Source organism: Macaca thibetana, chromosome 1 (genome assembly GCF_024542745.1).
Source record: "Macaca thibetana thibetana isolate TM-01 chromosome 1, ASM2454274v1, whole genome shotgun sequence".
Classification (NCBI taxonomy): Eukaryota; Metazoa; Chordata; class Mammalia; order Primates; family Cercopithecidae; genus Macaca; species Macaca thibetana.
The window spans coordinates 204,450,658-204,467,937 of NC_065578.1; the positions used below are offsets into that span (position 1 = coordinate 204,450,658).

At 44.3% G+C, this 17,280-nt stretch overlaps 1 protein-coding gene across 1 annotated transcript in view; it reads left to right on the plus strand.

Moving 5' to 3' along the window:
- The window catches only part of NTPCR (nucleoside-triphosphatase, cancer-related), an 805,437-nt gene extending 790,473 nt beyond the window's left edge, over positions 1–14,964 (plus strand). Inside the window, exons 5-6 of the mRNA XM_050770321.1 lie at positions 6,221–6,430; positions 14,317–14,964. Coding sequence (XP_050626278.1) covers positions 6,221–6,430; positions 14,317–14,385 — 279 coding nt within the window. The 3' untranslated portion in view covers positions 14,386–14,964. The remainder of the gene's footprint in view (positions 1–6,220; positions 6,431–14,316) is intronic.
- The last annotated feature ends 2,316 nt before the right edge of the window (positions 14,965–17,280 follow it).

A 17,280-nucleotide genomic window follows, 5' to 3' on the forward strand; every position in this document is an offset into this window, starting at 1 on the left:
TGTAAGAGTAAGAATAGTGCAAGAACACCTGTATACTCTCATTATCCAGAGTCACCTATGTTTATCATTTGCCTTGTTTGCTTATTCTCTCTCTCTCTCTCTCTCTGTGTGTGTGTGTGTGTGTGTGTGTGTGTGTGTGTGTGTGTATAAATACATAAGCTGGAAGGGGGCGACTATTTGAGAATATGTTGCAATCATCAAGGTACTTTACTCCTAAATGTTCAGTATATTTTTCCTAAAAATAAGGATATGCTTTTACATAATCAATACAGTTACCAACCTCTGTAAATCTTACATTGAAAAAATACTTTAATCTGTCATTAGTGTTTTATTTTCATCAGTTGACTTAATATTCTTTGTAATATTTCTTTTCCTCCAGTTCAACGTCCAGTCTATTGTCAGATGTTACACTTAGTTGTCACATCTCCATAACCTCTGTTAATCTGGAACCTTTCCACAGTCATTCTTTGTCTTCTGGGACACTGACATTTGTAAAGAATGTAGTTCCAATTTAATAGAACATTTCTCTTTTGGAGTTTTTCTGATGTTCCCTCGTGACCAGATTCAGCTGGAATACTCCATAAGTGGTGACGCGTCCTTCTCGAGTAGCTCATCTGGAGGCATGTGATGTTTAGTGATATTAATTTTGATTACCTGATCAAGGAATTGTCCTATTTCTCCACTGTATAGTTACTATTTTTTTCTTTGACACTAATGAGCAGTGAGTGGGGAGATAGTGTGAGACCACGCACATCCTCCTCATCAGATTGCCCCTAGCCAATTCTAATTTTATCTAAACTTTATTAGATCATCTTAAGATAAAAATAATTTTCTCTTGAGGCCTTAATTGGCAAGCAAATTTAACTACTCTCTTTTGAAATACTTTCTCCAGCAAGGTGAGCAGTAATTAACAAACATAAAATTACTATACATTGAAGCTGAACTAAAAAAAAGCCATAATGGCTGAGCATTTTTCCACTCTAAGCTGTACTTCTCTCTATTTGTATCTGGTTACCTCCCCATTAGAAAAGCCATCACCATTTTATTATAACAAAAACAATCAGTTCTTTCTCCTCTAGGCAGTTTCTAATGAAAAGGATATCAGGTATCAGAGATACCAAACATTTACCAAAAGCTTACATACTGATGAAAATTTTTACTAAGCAAGTGAATTTTTGTTTTTAAATTTGGTTTTTGTAAACACTGTCAGGTGATAAAGAAATGGCAGGAAGGTGGACATATCAGGATACCTGGTCATAGCTCTTCCACCGTCTGCACGGGGATGTGCTCCTGGTAGAGGAGAGAAGTCCTTTTACTTTCTATCATATCTGCCTACTGCTGTGGGCCATTCGCTATCCATACTTGATGAAATGATTTTGGTGATGTTATTCTCGGGCCCAAAATATGAGTTCTTTTTGAGTAATTTAGAGCAATATGATTACTCCAAATAAATTGAGGTTTTGTGCATATGCCTCTGTAGATCCCTGAACACCAGAGTGCTATTCCTTCTTATTGGAGGGGAAAGCAGTTTCTCCAGGGTTAGGTCAATTTCCTAGATGCTGTTCTTTATTTCAGAATGAAAGTGTGGAAGCGTATTGCACACAGGGCGTGGAAGAGAGCTTTCAAGTCAGGTGATCTCTGGTTTGACGCCAGCTCTGTCACTGTGCTCTCAGTGATTTTTGAGTAAATCCCTTAATGCCTCATTTCATTTCCTCATCTGTGAAACAGATGCTGTTACCTGCTATGTGAAGTTGCTGAGAGGACGAATGTAATGCTTGTAAAGTGCCTTGGTCCCTGGCTTCTAGGAGGTGCTCAACAGAGCAATAGCTGTGATTGTCTTCTTGAGGAGTTAATTGAGGTGATGGATGGCAGTACCTTGAGAGGAGCCTCCTATCACAATTGGGTTTGTGTTTGCCAGGGAGCTGGGGGCCAGAGTGGTGTCATAATCTGTCATGGAGTCCCAGGAGCCCAAATGTCGGGGCCAGTACCAAGTGCTCAGAGCATGAGGAGGACAAGGAGTACTGGGCTCTCCATCTCACTGGACTGACTGTCAGCCAGTAGGTGTCATTTCAGTCTGAAGATAGCTTGGAAAACCTCACGGGCACTATTCAAGCACTCTTTGGTCAGGTGACCATGTGGGTAAGCCCGTTTGAGTCCCGAGAGGCCATTTAGGACATCCAGGAAGAGCCTCAGAGCTAGTCTGTCTGTGCGCCGGGGTGAGGATCTCTGGCATGTCCGGGGGAGCAGCTTCTGCCCAGAGTATGCCTGACTGGGGAAGGGCCAGGCTATCAGGCACCACTGGGCAGTCTAGACAGCTTGTCCTGGCTGTGCCCTGGAGACTCACAGTCCATATGCCACCAGACAGCAAAGGGATTATGAAACTTGAAGGCTTGGAATAAACACACATAAAATATGATCGGAGCCCTGTACTTTTTGCTAATGACTTCAGTGGGTGAGGAATTGTGGGCTGACTGAGAGATGGCTGCTGTTACCACCATTTGCCTTTCTGCTTCCCCACAACTTGCTGCTGTTTGGGGGAAGGGCTGCAGTTTTGCCTCCTACCTTCTGACAGACACTTCTAATTCACTTTCATGACTTTCCGTACTTGCCATCCCAGATGGGTGAGCTCAGGAGCTAGTCTGTGTGTCTGATATTAAAATAAAACAGTCCAAACAGTCCTCCTAAAATTAACATTAATACCACTAGAAATATCTATTATGCAAATAATTCAGAATAAGGCAAAGACCACTTTGATTAGCTTGCTCTCAGTTTGGCATTTTGGTTAAATGAAATTATTTTATATTTATATGTTCTTTGTATTTTTAAAAGTATATATAAAAATAAACAAAGGACTCAAAAAAATCACACTCTTTTCAGGTCTCTGATATAACTGGTACGAAGATATTTGTTGCTCTAATCTTTCTGGAAAGCAAACTAGCTGAGTGTAACCAAAGTTATAAAATTATTCGTAGCTTCTCTGATCCCTGGCTGGTCAATTTTAGGACTCTATCTAAGGAAATAGCTTCTCTCCCGGAACAGGAGAACTAAAAGTGCGCTTCGTGACTGAACATGTATAATCAGCTGAAGTGGAAGCCTGTGAGGGGTGCAGCCAGGAAGGCTAGTGTGTTACATAGGACTGAGGTGTGGTCCTAGGAAGCAATGCTGCCTGGGTTGCCCTCTGAGGAGAGGCTGTGAGGGGAGGAAAGGGTGCTCCCCAGATGGTGTGTACACCCCAGATGGTGTGTACATCGTGATGATGACCACGTGGCTGAGAGCCACCCACAGTTTTTACACACTCCTTACTCCAGCAGCTGCAGGTGGAGTTTCTCTGGGAGCTCATGAGGACTCTCCCCACACCGGGGGTTGGGGAGGGGTTCCTGACCATCTTCGAACCTGGGCCCCTATTGTTCTAAGTCTGCGTCTCTGTCAATTTAGAACAATGGAAAGGGGGTGAATGTTTACTTACTTATTTCTTTGTTTCCCTTTAAAGTTGCTTGAATTTATATAGAAATAAAACCATGTTAAACACTATGGTGGTTCTTTTTTTAAGACCTTGAGTGTATGATCTTGTACTATTTAGAAAAGCAAGCTGAGTGTCTACGTGCTTCAGAGTAGCCCAGCATCTGACATCTTTCTCTCAATTGAATATGAATAGCTTGCATTTTTAATTAAAAATCACAGATTTATTTTTGAGATTCCTGAAGTTCCTGGATTATAAAACTCCCTAATTCTGGAGAGATTGAGGATTTTATGTAGGCTAAGGTTTTCAAATGACAATGTCCAGTTGGTAGAAAGTCATGTATGCATGTGAGTCCAAATACTTTTGTGCTGAAACTTAAATAAATGTCAGTGAGCTTTCACTAGTGAATGTTCTAGAGAATTGCAGGAAGGCTGGTTGTTGAAGAGCCATGCACTTTCTACCTGTACGTGTGTATGTACACACGGCCACGTGCATTTTACTACCCTCATGTATATAGTCAAATAATACATGTGCATGTATACACACATTCTTTCATATCACTTCTTGTCTGATTTGGCACCTTCCAAAACTGTAATTTTGAGGTGCCAGAATAAGTTTTATTTTGGCTTTTAGATGATAGCCTCCAGAGGAATGACGTCCACAATTACTCATCATCTCTGGGGGCAACAAAATGTCCACAGTACTTGAGAACAGTCAGGTCAGTTGGAGTCGCATGCTCCCAGGAAGACAGAAACCTTCCTGTACAGTTGTCTGTTTTTATTATCATAGACGAGTGGTTGATCGCTGTTTTATTTCTTACAAATATGGCTTTCATTTTTGGAGGAAAAACTTGGAATAAGTAGTGACTTACTTCATAGATGCTCTGCCCTTCCCCCCGACCCCACCAGTGGAGGCTGACATTGCCCCTTCCGCTCCCCACTTCTCAGCTCTGGGACATTGGTGAGTTCCTCAGGGAGGATGCAGATGAGGACAACCATGTACCTGCCCTAAGTGGGGAGACCAGGCATGTGTACAGATAAACTTAATAGAGAGGCAAAAATGAAGCGTGTCGGAAACACGGAAGTGTGGAGATTGTTCAGACCTCTCTTGGGTGATTACAGTGGACTCCTTCTTGATCTTTTAGCTAATAAAATGAGTGGAAAAATATTTCATAAGCATACAATATGCAGTAGGAAAATAGACTACCGCTTACTTAAAAGTCTGAAAAACACTGCTCTACTGCTTGTGTGCAATCACAACTGGGGTTTAGACACCCACTGTCTTATATTGTGTATTCCAAAAGGAGTCTAACATGTGTTTCTGACTCCACAGCCAGCAGTCTTTCTAGCACAACTTGTGATCCTCCCTGGCTTAGACTCTTTCGGCTGTGGGAGAAGATTCCCACCTCTGTGTGTGCCATGGAAGGCTTTTAGGATCTGGGCTCGCAGCCCCGTCTGTCACTGGCTGTCCCTGGTTGCCACTGATCCCTACCACCAGCCACACTGTACCATACGCTCCTTAGGCTTTTGGAATTTGAACAAAATCTAGCTTAACTCATATGTGCCCTCTGGGACTGTATTGCTGTCATCGTTTAAGGAATCAGAACTGTAGTGAAGAGTACTTTGTAAATCAGCTTTACATACAGTTTTCAAAATAATCATGCATACAAACATATATAAGGTGTATTTGTCATTCACCATTCATTGAAGTGTTTATTATGTTTATTATGTCCTGTTGTGTCCCTCCCAGGGAAGAATCAACCAAAGTCCTATCAGCTTTCTCTAGGAAGGCTTTCTATAGAGGACATGTGTATTAGTTATATGTTGCTATGGAACAAGTTATTTCAAAATTTAGCAGCTTAAAATGACAAGCGCATTATTGTACACAGTATCTGAGGATCAGGAATCCATGTACAGCTTAGCTGGGGTTCTGAGGTTACAGGCAAGCTGTTGGCTGGGGCTGTGGTCATCTGAGGCTTGACTAGGAGGGCCCTGCCTCTAAACTTGCTCATGTGGTTGCTGGTAGGTTTATTTCCTCTTGGCTGTTGGTCTGAGGCCTCAGTGCCTCACCACATGGACCTCACCGTCAGCTGCCTGAGTATCCTCACAGCATAACACGTCTCTTCCCCCAGAGTGAGTGATTCGGGAGAGGGGATCCAAGACAGAGACCAAACTTTATGTACAACCAGAAAATAGGTGGCACCCAAATACCTCGATTTAAAAGAAATGAGACAGCAAGCATGGGAGCCTTTCGTGATAATAATGGCCTCTTTTTTCCATTGTGAGCCATATGAGATTCCCTACATGCTGGGGGGCTGATAACTGCTCTGGGCAGATGCTTGTGTATTTCATGATCTGGTCCATAAGCATTGTTGGAAACAAGTGAAAATTAAAAGGAAATGAGTCTTGGCTAAAGGGGAAAAAAAGGTAAGTACAATTGCATCCTTTAGATCTCAGATTCTTTTTCTCATGACTTTATTCCAATTTACGTCCATTACTTCCTTGAACATCCCACTAGTAGCAGGCGTGGCTGCCAGCCGCCAAGAGTCCTAATGATTCCCAGCTCCTGGGACTCCCCCTTGTGCAGTCTCCTCCCTCACAGTACCAGGGTGATCTGTGGGATGCTATGTCACTTTTTGAAATCCAGTAAAAAGGTTTCTGTCTTTTTTACCTCGTTGGTGAGTGACTGGGGAGTGGGACCCTTGGGCCCTTTGGTTAATGTGACTCTGGTGTCCCAGTGAAAGTCTTTTGTCATTCTCAGGCTGACTGCAGCAGTGGTCCAGGGCAAAGAGTGTGTGTCATCGACGAGATTGGGAAGATGGAGCTCTTCAGTCAGCCTTTCATTCAAGCTGTGCGTCAGACGCTGTCTACCCCAGGGACTATAATCCTTGGCACAATCCCAGTTCCTAAAGGAAAGCCACTGGCTCTTGTAGAAGAAATCCGAAACAGAAAGGACGTGAAGGTGTTTAATGTGAGTACAGCCAGTCCTCCATAACCTGTGGAAATGGAGCAGATGATCTAAAATAGCAGATGGCTCTAAAATATATCTTTGGTTTTGAGTTACCATTTTTACCCTTCCATGCAGAAATATAGGTGAGTCTAATTTTCTAGAAATGTATAGAACTTAAATTATACCTCTACTTGATAAAAAACCAGACTCGCTTATGGGAGAGCCTCCTGACGGTCGCAGTTATTCTGTGCTTTTTTCTTTCATCTCCCCCACCAGACACTAGGACCTCTCTGGCATCAGAACTGCCTGAGCTAAGGTACTTGTTCTAAGCGTATTTCTTCTCAGATTAAAAGGCCAGGTTGGGATACAGAGGCAAATTTTTTTGTTTTAAAGGTTTCCCTTTTAAAGCTGACCCACTTCTGCTTGTGGGGAGAAGAGGCTGTGGATGCGTTTGGAGGCACAGCTTCCAGGTGCTGAAGAGCAGCACCGTCCAGTTGAACTTCCCGTAGTGAGGGAAATGTACTCTCTACATTGCCTAGAACAGTAGCGACTAGCCACATCTGGCTCTTTAAATTTAATCACATTTAAATTGAATTATTTATTTAATCATTTAATAATCAAATTTAAATTGAATTAAACTTTCGGTTTCTCAGTCACTCTGACCACATGTAAGGTGCTCTGTGGCCTCGTGTGGCTGCTGCGTTCGCCAGTGCAGTTGTAGGGTCTGCTACTCAATGTGAGGCTTGCAGAATGGCAGCACAGGCATCACCAGGGAGTGGGCCTTACCCTGGTCCAAGGAGTCACACTCCGGGGGATGGCCCTATGATCTCTCTTGGCAAGTTCTCCCGTGGTTTTTAGGTCTCCTGCACTTTGAGAAGCACTGCTATAGACCACATGTGAGAGATGAGGGGCTAGGGCTTGTTAACCAGTGGCAGTGTCTGGGCCAGTCGTAAGGGACTCATGGCATTGCTGGCACTTTATTGAAATTCTTGCCTTTCCTTCCCTGTTGTCTCTCTGTTTTCCTCTCAGTCAGATACTGCCTCTCCCCCACCCCTGCCCTTAGTTTCTTTGAGTCAATGATAACTGTGCTCTTGGCTGAGCTCTGCTCACACGCCTCACTCTCCCACCCCCAGTTGAAAAGCTCCCTGGCCCTGCAAGTGCCAAGTGAACAAGTCAGGCAGGCAGGGCCACTCCTATCAGGGGGAGTGGAGAGTGAGTACCTGGGAGCACCTTCCATCATGATCATTTTCATCACTGAGTAAAATGTCACCTTGGCCCACTGGCCCAAGTGGCGGTATCCACATGTTGACACCAAAGAATCCTGGAGTGTGGCGGTAAACAGCCATTAAGGTTAGACCAGCCAGACTTGGAAAAATATGTGCGCTTCTTCATTTATTTATTTATTCATTCATTTGGTCAATAGCGATTGAGCACCTACTATGTGCTAGGTGTCATTCTAAGTCTTGGGATACTGTGGTGAACGAGACTGACCAGGTCCCTCCTCTCATGGAGCTTACATTTGAGTGGAGGAGCTGGATACCAAAAATGTGAACAGACAAGCAATTTCAGATACTGATAAAGGCAAAAATAAAGAAACCAGGCAATGTGGTAGTTGGGGGCATGAGTAGCAAGGGTGATCAGGGAAAGTCTCTTCAAGGAGGTGGCATTTGAGAGCCCTGAAAAGTGTGGGGTTCTTCAGAGTTTCATGTCGTCTTCTCTTACTTTACATTTTTGGTTGTGATTATAGAGTTTCCGTGGAAATCGAGGCAATGAAAGATCATGAAAGAAAATTAGTTTTCAGGTCAGATAGCTTCTAGGCTGGAAGACCAGGAAATTGCTGATGTTAGACTCCAGGGATTGGCTAGCTCTACAAACTAATCTCACCTAACAGTCCTAAGGAGGGATTGAAGGGAGCTGAATGTGATGCCCAGAAATAAACTTTGTGTCTTAGGATCATACCACATTTCTTCCTCTCTCTGAGACTCAAAATTATTCTCCAGGCAAGATAAACATTGCTTCTAATGATCTGTAAATAAAACAATTAGCTTTGAGTTAATTAAGTAAGAGATAGGGGCTGACATATCCTGTTATTTTTTTGTTGCTTTGGGGTTTGTGTGGTCCTTCTGTTCCAGTTTTAATATTTTTTTTTATAGCTTATTTTTTTAAGGGAGAGGGACAGAGTCTTGCTCTGTTGCCCAGAGTAATCTGTGCTGGATTACAGGTGTGAGCTACTGTGCCTGGCCTTTTCCAGTTTTATAAATCAAGAACCTCATTTTCTTTTTTTCTGAGACAAGGTTAGTCTCTGTCGCCCGTGCTGGAGTGCAGTGGCATGCTCTTGGCTCGCTGCATGCTCTTGGCTCGCAGCATCCTCTGCCTCTTAGGCTGAAGCCATCCTCCACCTCACCTTCCCAAAAAGCTGGGACTACAGGCATGTGCCACCACACCTGGCTCATTTTTGCATTTTTTGTAGAGATGAGGTTTCACCATGTGGCCCAGGGTGATCTCAAATTCATGAGCTGAAACAATCCACCTGCCTCAGCCTCCCAAAGTATTGGGATTACAGGAATGAGTCACTGTGCCTGGCCAAGAACCTCATTTTCTTTATCTGCAAACTTAGGAGTTGGATTAGATATATTTTTGGGTTCTTTCCATTGCTCACATACATGCGATAAAGTATCCGAATCCATTTTTGAGAGTGGCCTTCACATTCAGTACTTAGTCCATGGTTTAGGCACATGTGAGGCATGATCTCTGCCCTCAAGAGAAACAGACCATGGGGCAATCAAAATCCAGGGGCAGGGAAGGGAGAGATCTGTGTGAGCAGTGGTAGTGGGGAGAGGTGTCCAAAGGAAGGGGTTCTTGAGTGAGCTCTTGAAGGAGGAAATGGGAAAAAGAAGGGAGAACATTCCAGGTAAGAAAATGAGCTATGAAAAGGGGTCAGAGGCAGCCTCCCCTTGCTACCAGCTGAACATGCGTAGTGTGAAGATGAGACTGAGCTCAGGGGGAAATATACCACACAAATTAGTAATATTATCTAGACTTATTCTTCATAATGTTGGGTGAACAGAGTAGTTTCCAAAGAACGTGCGTAGTGGGAAGATAAGACTGAGCTCATGATATGGGGGAAATATTCTATGCGAATTAGTAATATTATCTAGACTTATTCTTCATAACGTTGGGTGAACAGAGTACTTTCCAAAAACACCTGAAAACTCTTCCAGTGTTAGACAAGATGGAGTAGACACACTTGTGTTTATTTTTCCTGCTAATTGCAGCCAGAAACCTTGGATGTTATTTATAATACAAGCATAAGAAGACCTGAAAGGTGAGGAGAAAAAGTCTGACTGACTAGCAACCTAAGGACCTAAGAAACAACACAACAGACACAACTGAAAATCATTTGTCATGCCAAGGATCAGGAATACCTAAACCTGAGTGAGAAAAGGGCATCAGTAGATCTCAACAGCAAGATGACTCAGATAGTGGAATTATAGGGCAAGGATTTGAAAACAGCCATCATAAAAAATGCTTCATAAAATTACAGATACATACAGATACACATGAAACAAATGTAAAATAGTCTCAGCAAAGAACTGGAAAGTTTCAGCAAAAACCTAGAAGATAGAAGAATCAAGTGAAAATTTTAGAACTATAAAATACAATAGCCAAATAAAAAAGTCACTGATTGGGCTCATCAGCAGAATAGAGATGGCAGAAGAAAGAATCAGTGAACTTGAAGGTAGAACAATAGAAATTACCTGACAAAGAGCAGACTTAAAAGAAAAAAAAATGAACAAAATTAACAGTTTCTGGGACCTGTGGGACTATAACAAAAGGCGTGACATTCACGTCATTGTAGCACCAGGAGAGGAGTGTGGGGCTGAAAAAGTGTTTGAAGAAGTAATGGCTGCATTTTTGTCATATTTGGCAAAAGACATAAACCTACATTTTCAGTGAACCCCAAGAGGATAAACTCAAATTCATGCCAAGACATACCATAGTCAAACTTCTGAAAATTAAAGTCTTGAAAGCAGTGAAAGGAAAGCAGTACCTTACCTATAGGGTAAAAACAATATGAGTGACAGCAGATTTCTCAGGAGAAACCACGAAGGCCAGAAGGAGGTGGTACAACATTTTCCAAGTGTTGAAGCAACTGTCGACTCTTAATTCTATAAGACATTCACAGATGAAGGAAAACTAAGGGAATTTGTTGTAATAGAACCGCTCTAAAAGAATGGCCAAAGGAAGTTCTCTTATCAGAAAGGAAATGGTAAAAGGAGACCTGGAACATCAGGAAGGAAGAAAGAACAATGAGAAGAGTAAAACTGTGAGTGAGTGTAGTGGGCTTTTCTTCCTCTGTTGAGTTTTCAAGAATTATGTTTGACAGTTGAGGCAAAACTATAACATTCTCTCATGTGTTAAAAAAAAATAGCTGAAAAAAAGAAAAGAAAGAACAGTACCTAAGAAGGAAAATAAAATCTCACTGATACAACCTTTGGTACCTCCTATTACCTAGTAAAGCATCAGTAGAAGAAATTGGTGATGGAGTATTTTTATTCATCGGTAAATATTGAGCACCCACTGTATGTCAGGTACTGTTCTATTCACTGGAGTTCTAGCAATGAACAAAAGAGAGGGAGAACCAGACATCGTTTTATCAGTAACCCAGTCCTGCCATAACTCCCTCCCTCCCACTGTAATGGCATTAATCCATTCATGAGGGATTGCCTCATTCATGGGGGAATGCCCCCAGGACCTAATCACCCTTTAAAGGCCCCACCTCTATTTGCATGGGGGTTAAGTTTCCAACACATGAAATTTGGGGGACACAGTCAAATCATAGCAGGTGACTTATGGGTTCTTCGATAATTTGTTTTTCAGAACTCTAAGAGGTTATTACCATTGTATCCCATTGAGCTTTATCCCATTGTATCCCAATGAGTGTGTCATTGATTGATTTTGCTGCCTTCTAGTTAATGTCATAACATTGACAATTTTATCAACAACTTTAGATCTTTTTCAAGCTGGCAGCTTCATAGTATGACTAAGCCTTTTGTTTAGACCATGGGGTGCACATGTTCTTGGCAGCAGTGAGTGGATATTATCTGGTCTTTCAGGCTGTTTGCATGCTACCTCATTGCCTTCTAACTTGTATGATATGATCAGTGGCTGTATGCCCTGCTCAGTCTCCCCTTCCCGCTTCTTGGTTGTTGAAGAAGTTGAGGTGGTGATATCACAAGTTTGGCTTCCCATCTGGTTGGCCTAGGTACTGCGAGAGATAGTACTTGACTGATCTGCTGGGCACAGATGCAATACGAGGTACTGGGTCCTGCTTATGTTCTGACTTTGACAACCCCAAACCTGAAAACATGGATGAAACAGGCAGGGGAAGAAATGCCTCTTAGTATATAACTACGTGCAAGAAAGCAAAATAAAACCACAGGCATTTCCTTGAAACTGTGGGAAGGGCCCCCAACATTCCTAATAAGCAAGGGATTGGATCTGGAGGTCACAGGATGAATGAGATGTGGCTTCTGACCCCATGGAGCTCACAGTCTTATCTTGACTGTGCCCAGTATAACTTCTTACCAAGGGCCCTCCTACAGCCACTGGGCAGGTGCAGGGGTTCAGGTTCACTCAGCTTCCTTTCTTTCTCTTAAGGCTCCAGTGCAGAAAAAAAGAATGGTTGGGATTACCTTTTTCTTTCTGCAGTGTTCTTTATTTCCTTTTCCTGTTCCCAGCTCCCAGTTCCCTCTTCTAATTAGCCTCTCAGGAAAGACTTTCTACAACCAAAATTCTGGCTGTTGAATAAAAAGTAGACTAGAATTTCACATAAGGCAAAGACTCCTGAGACTGGCAGATGCTGTGATCCTCGTTCTTGCGTTTGGGAGTGTGTCTTCCTCATACAGGGAGTATCATAACTGAATACTGTGGAGAATTTCACATCAACATCTTACTGCATAATTTTCAGAAGTAATCTTAGGGAAATCAAAGGGAGTATCAAAATATTAATATTGGAGTGTTTGTATTCTGCTCATTAATTTTCAAATTAATTTTTAATTTGTAATTGATATAATTGTACATATTTATGGGGTACAGTGTGATATTTCAATGCATACATACACTGTAAAATAATCAAATCAGGGTAATTTCCATATCTGTCACTTTATATTATCATTTTTTGTGGTGATGACATTCAAAATCTTCTCTTGTAGCTATCTTGAAATATACACGACCTTGTTATTTGCCCTGTAGTCACCATACTGTGTGAGGGAAGACCAGAGCAAATTCTCCAACTGTGTGTCACCGTCCACTCTCACAGAGCCTGGCTGGTCAGAAGCTACTGCAATCACTGCTGAACTCAGAGTGGACGAAAAGGGTCCCTGTGGTGCCCACCTCTGTGTTGCCTCCTTTCTACCTCAGGTGGATTCCTTGGTTGCAAACAACAGGAATGGACTTCGGCTAATTTAAGTGAAAACAGCATCAAAAAGCCTTACAGGCTTTGGAGCTGTCCCGTGAAGCCGAAGGAGAAGCTGACTGTCCTCATTTCAAGTGGAGCCAGAGCTGCCCGGGATTGACGCAGTCAGGACCAGTGGAAATGGGATCGGCTTCCGGCTGCGTGAGCTCACTCCTCTTGGGGTGCAGATCTCCGAGAGGTTGCCAGGGCCTGGCTTGCCCACTCGTTGGCTGGGGGCAAGTTTCCTAGACCAGGCAGTCTCCGAAAGACAATCAGAGCATTCTTCCAAGAAGGGTGAGCAGACACCAGGAAGCAGAATTGACGAGGTCCGCTCTGCATCTCCTCCTCGGACATGTATTGGCACCTACTGTATGCCAGCCCCCCTCTTCAGATACAACCACCCTGAACCTCAGAAGGCTTCCAGATGCACTCCCCATTCTTACCAGGAACCTTCTCCGTGGCTCACCTGTTGAAATTACGTCCAGGCATAAGCAGCCCTGGAAGACTTTCCTGCCCCTGACCCCCACACACGCCCCTGTTCCTGCCTGCCCCCCCGAGACTCCTTCATTGTCCTCGTGCATGCCTGTCCCGTCCTGGTCTGCGAGCTCCATGAGGTCAGGGTCCTTACCTGTGGTACCTCTCTATTCGCATCTCTGTGCCTGGCTGCTGCTTGCCCTTCCACCCAATCAGCGTGTGTGGAGTGGATGGATATTATATAGGCCAAGCAGGAAGGCGCCACGATGGGAGCAGAGATGGCCATTCCTTCACCCTGGGGCACTCGGGATGGTGTGGTAGTGAAAGAAAAATAAACAGATCATCGGGTAAAACTCTGGCGAACTCTGTTGCTTTTGTTTGTTTTGGTAATGGTGTAAGTGATGGAGAACACACTGTGGTCAGGAGGCCTGAGTCACAGTCTCTACGGAGGCACCCTCACTTCTCTGGCTTTCCCACTTCTCCATCTTTCAAATGAGCACTTGAAGTTTGTGGAGAGGCGAGTAGATGACTGAGCATCCCAGAATTCTGGGTGCTTCGCTGCTGCTCTGCTGGCTGCTCTCCCGGGCCCCGCTGGCTCCCAGGCTCTCCTCCTCACTTCACTCCGACAGTTCATTTCCTTCCATTCAGGACAGGTCATGCTCAGGCATCCTGCCCGGTCCTGCGTGCCCATCACCTGTCCCGGTATGCCTCATAGGGCTCACTTCACAGCTCTCCCCATGGTTGGCTGAAATCTGTCTGGGATCCAAACCCACTTTGACTTTTCGAGCTGTCACTTGGCAGAAGCTGATGCTGGGACTCAGTGATACCTGTCCTGTTTCTGAGTGCTCCTGAGGAGCTGGGCCTCCTCCCTGGGTGACAAAACATACCTCACCCTCTCCCAGCCTTCCAGGCTTTTCTTTAAGACTGAAGAAGAGGAAAGGAGCTCTGAAGCCTGCTCTCTCGCTTCTTCCCACAGGTCACCAAGGAAAACAGAAACCACCTTCTGCCAGATATCGTGACGTGTGTGCAGAGCAGCAGGAAGTGAAGACACGTGCGTTCCTGCCTCCCTTGAAGGAGTGCCCAGTTCAAGAGGAGCCCAATGGAGCCCTCCTGTCGAGGCTGTATGCCTGTGGGGTTATAGAACCTTGTGGGCTTTTCTAGAGAAAACTCAACAGCTGTTTTCCATAAAATGTTTAAAAGATCAAATTAGCCTTAATGCTGGATTGTCTGTACAAGATGAACAATCCATTGTGGCTTATTTATGCTTAAAGATTTCTCGTTTATTTCCTCTTGCAGTCATGCACATGATTTGGGTAAATTATGAGATGAGAAATGGTTTTCAGAGTATTAGATGGAATTCGCCCCTGTTGAAGTTTATAAATGTGTTCAGGGGAAGGGGGAGGAAAGAGTTCACTGCCTAATCAGTTTTGCATGTCATGAAAATTAAATTCCTCTCCAGGTGTAGCTTCAGTCTCATGCAACTTAAAGTGATAACAGTTAATTTGATTTTTTAAAAAATATTATTCCAAAAGAAAACCATTTTAGGTTATCTCTGCCAGCTCTTACTGTTCGTTTCCTTACTGCTTAATAAATATAAAAATAAATCTGATGGTTTCAGACAGGAGGCATTGTGTGGGAGGAATACACAACCTTTAGAAGTGTTGACAGCATCTGATATTCAGCCGACCAAATGACAAGAGCTCAGGCCCACAGGTTTGCACAAGAGCACTGCTTTGCCTTAGTTTACTCGGGAGCAATTTTGAATCTTTCTATGTCTAGTTTCCCTTCCAGAAAAGCAGGGAGTGACTGTCATCTCAGGAGAGTGATGTCACAACCACGGAAGGAAACCGTCAACCATTCCACACAACTGCGGAGAGTGCCTAGTGCCAGGGGCTGGGCTTTTCAGGAATAATGGTGTAGAAATGTGGAGCTCAGCCCACAACAGGGGTACTATAAAAATAAAGTAGGCAAGTAGAAAAGACCACCGAAACCCCAGAATTGATAGAGGATAAAAACTTCCCTCCACATGGTGGATGGTACTGGAGTGATAAACAGTTCAGTGTTTTTAGGTCATTTTTGGTGAAGATCTATGAATTTCCAGGATTTTAAAAAACAAATTAGCACTGGCTACAAACCCACTGGCATAAGTGGCAGTGTGCTTTCTCTCTAACTGTGGACAAGTCGGGCATGTGGGGGGTGAGGTGCCCTGGGCTGGGCCTGGGGCACAGTGAATGGGGCAGAGGCACTCGCATGGAAACCAAAATGGCGTGCAGCCCAAGACTGGCTCCTCCATCAGTGTCTTTCCTCAGCGCTTTTCTTCCAAGGTAGCTTTGTGAAGCTTGACCTGGACTTGCCTAGCCTTGAAGGGACCACAACAGGAAGGCCTAATAGATTATGAACTAATCCCTCAAAAAGGGCTACTTGCCCAGTAGAAGGAAATGGGCATCTCCTTCCGTGGTCCCTGCCTGGCGGGGCTGTTCAGGGAGACTGAGTTCTGAGCTCAGGAAGTCTGGCAGGCTGGCTGTGACTTCCAGCCACCATCACCAGGACAGGAGGGTTACTGAACACCGGTGTGGGCTGCATGCCTCAGTGGGCCAGGAGGGGCACGGCCTCTGAGATGGGTAGAGGCTTCCCACAGAGGCCTGGGAACCTGATCCTGGCCATAAATCTGAAAGCACCACAGCCCTCAGGAGAACCAAGAGAGAGAGGCAGGCTGGGGAAATGTCATCAGTGTGCACCCAGGCCTGGTGGAGCTGGTCTGCCCCAGCTGGAGTGAGACTTCATCAAGACGGAGCCTTTCCTGGCACCCCCGGGAGGCCGTTCTGCGTTTCTGCCCTTCATGCCTCTGAAATACCAGGGGCCATGTTCCTTCTGGTGCTTGTCCTTTTGAGCTCGGGGCCATGTTCTTTCTGGTGCTTGTCCTTTTGAGCTCGGTGTTTCAGTCATGTCTGTTTTGTAGACTTTGATTTTGTCTTAAATGAGAAAGCAAGCTGGTGAAGGTTATTTCCAAGTTAAATAGCTAGTCTGAGGGGCTTATCACTGCAGCCAATTGTGCTTATGTGGGGGTAGGAGTGTCACTGCCTACTTGAAAGTATCCAGTTGTGTGGAACAGATTCAGGGTGGCCCCTAGCACTTGGGGCTGCGGGATCTTCTGCACACTTAACCTTTAATGGTAAAGACACAAGCTTGGAGTGTTTAAGTGGTTCGTTCAAGAGCATGGTGATAGTGGTGACAAAGGGGATTTGAACCCACGTCTACGTGGCTCCAGAGTTCACTCTTTCATTGCTCCCGCAAGTCCTTCTTGAGGCTTTAGTGTTTTTAGTGCATTTTGTGCCCCTAGACTCAGAGTTGACATTTAGCAGATAAATTGCTGTGAATCCAAAGAACGTTTAGTGTCTCTTGTGGCGAGGTCCTGAAATGATTATTGTATTAGTCAAACAGAATGATCATGGAGCACGGATGGAGATGTCAGATGCAATCCCTGTATCGTAAGGCAATGAAATTTAATGAAGGATAAGATGAATTCACAAATAACTACAACTCAGGGCCAAACGTGCACAGCCTGTAGCAACAGTGTCATGCTGAGATTTAAAGGAAGAAGAGGTGCCATGGCAGAACTCCACGTGTGACCGTCCCCTCCCTGCACATAGCCAGGATTCCCTGTCAGTGCCACGGCTGAGGTGAGGAGCTCTTGCTGGATGGTGGGGTGGGGGCGGCAGGGCAGATTGAAGTCAGGGTTTCTGTTATACCTGGGTTTGGAATGCCTCCTATTCAAACAAAGAAAAATATCTAACAGATGGTTGGATGTGAGTCTCAAGGAAAAATTCACTCTGAAAAGCACAGAATTCACGTATATTGCTTGTGTGAAGAGTCTCAGCTAGAATAACAAAGTCGGATGGGAGGACTCAGGACCGATTGGAAGAATGGTTTACTAAATCGT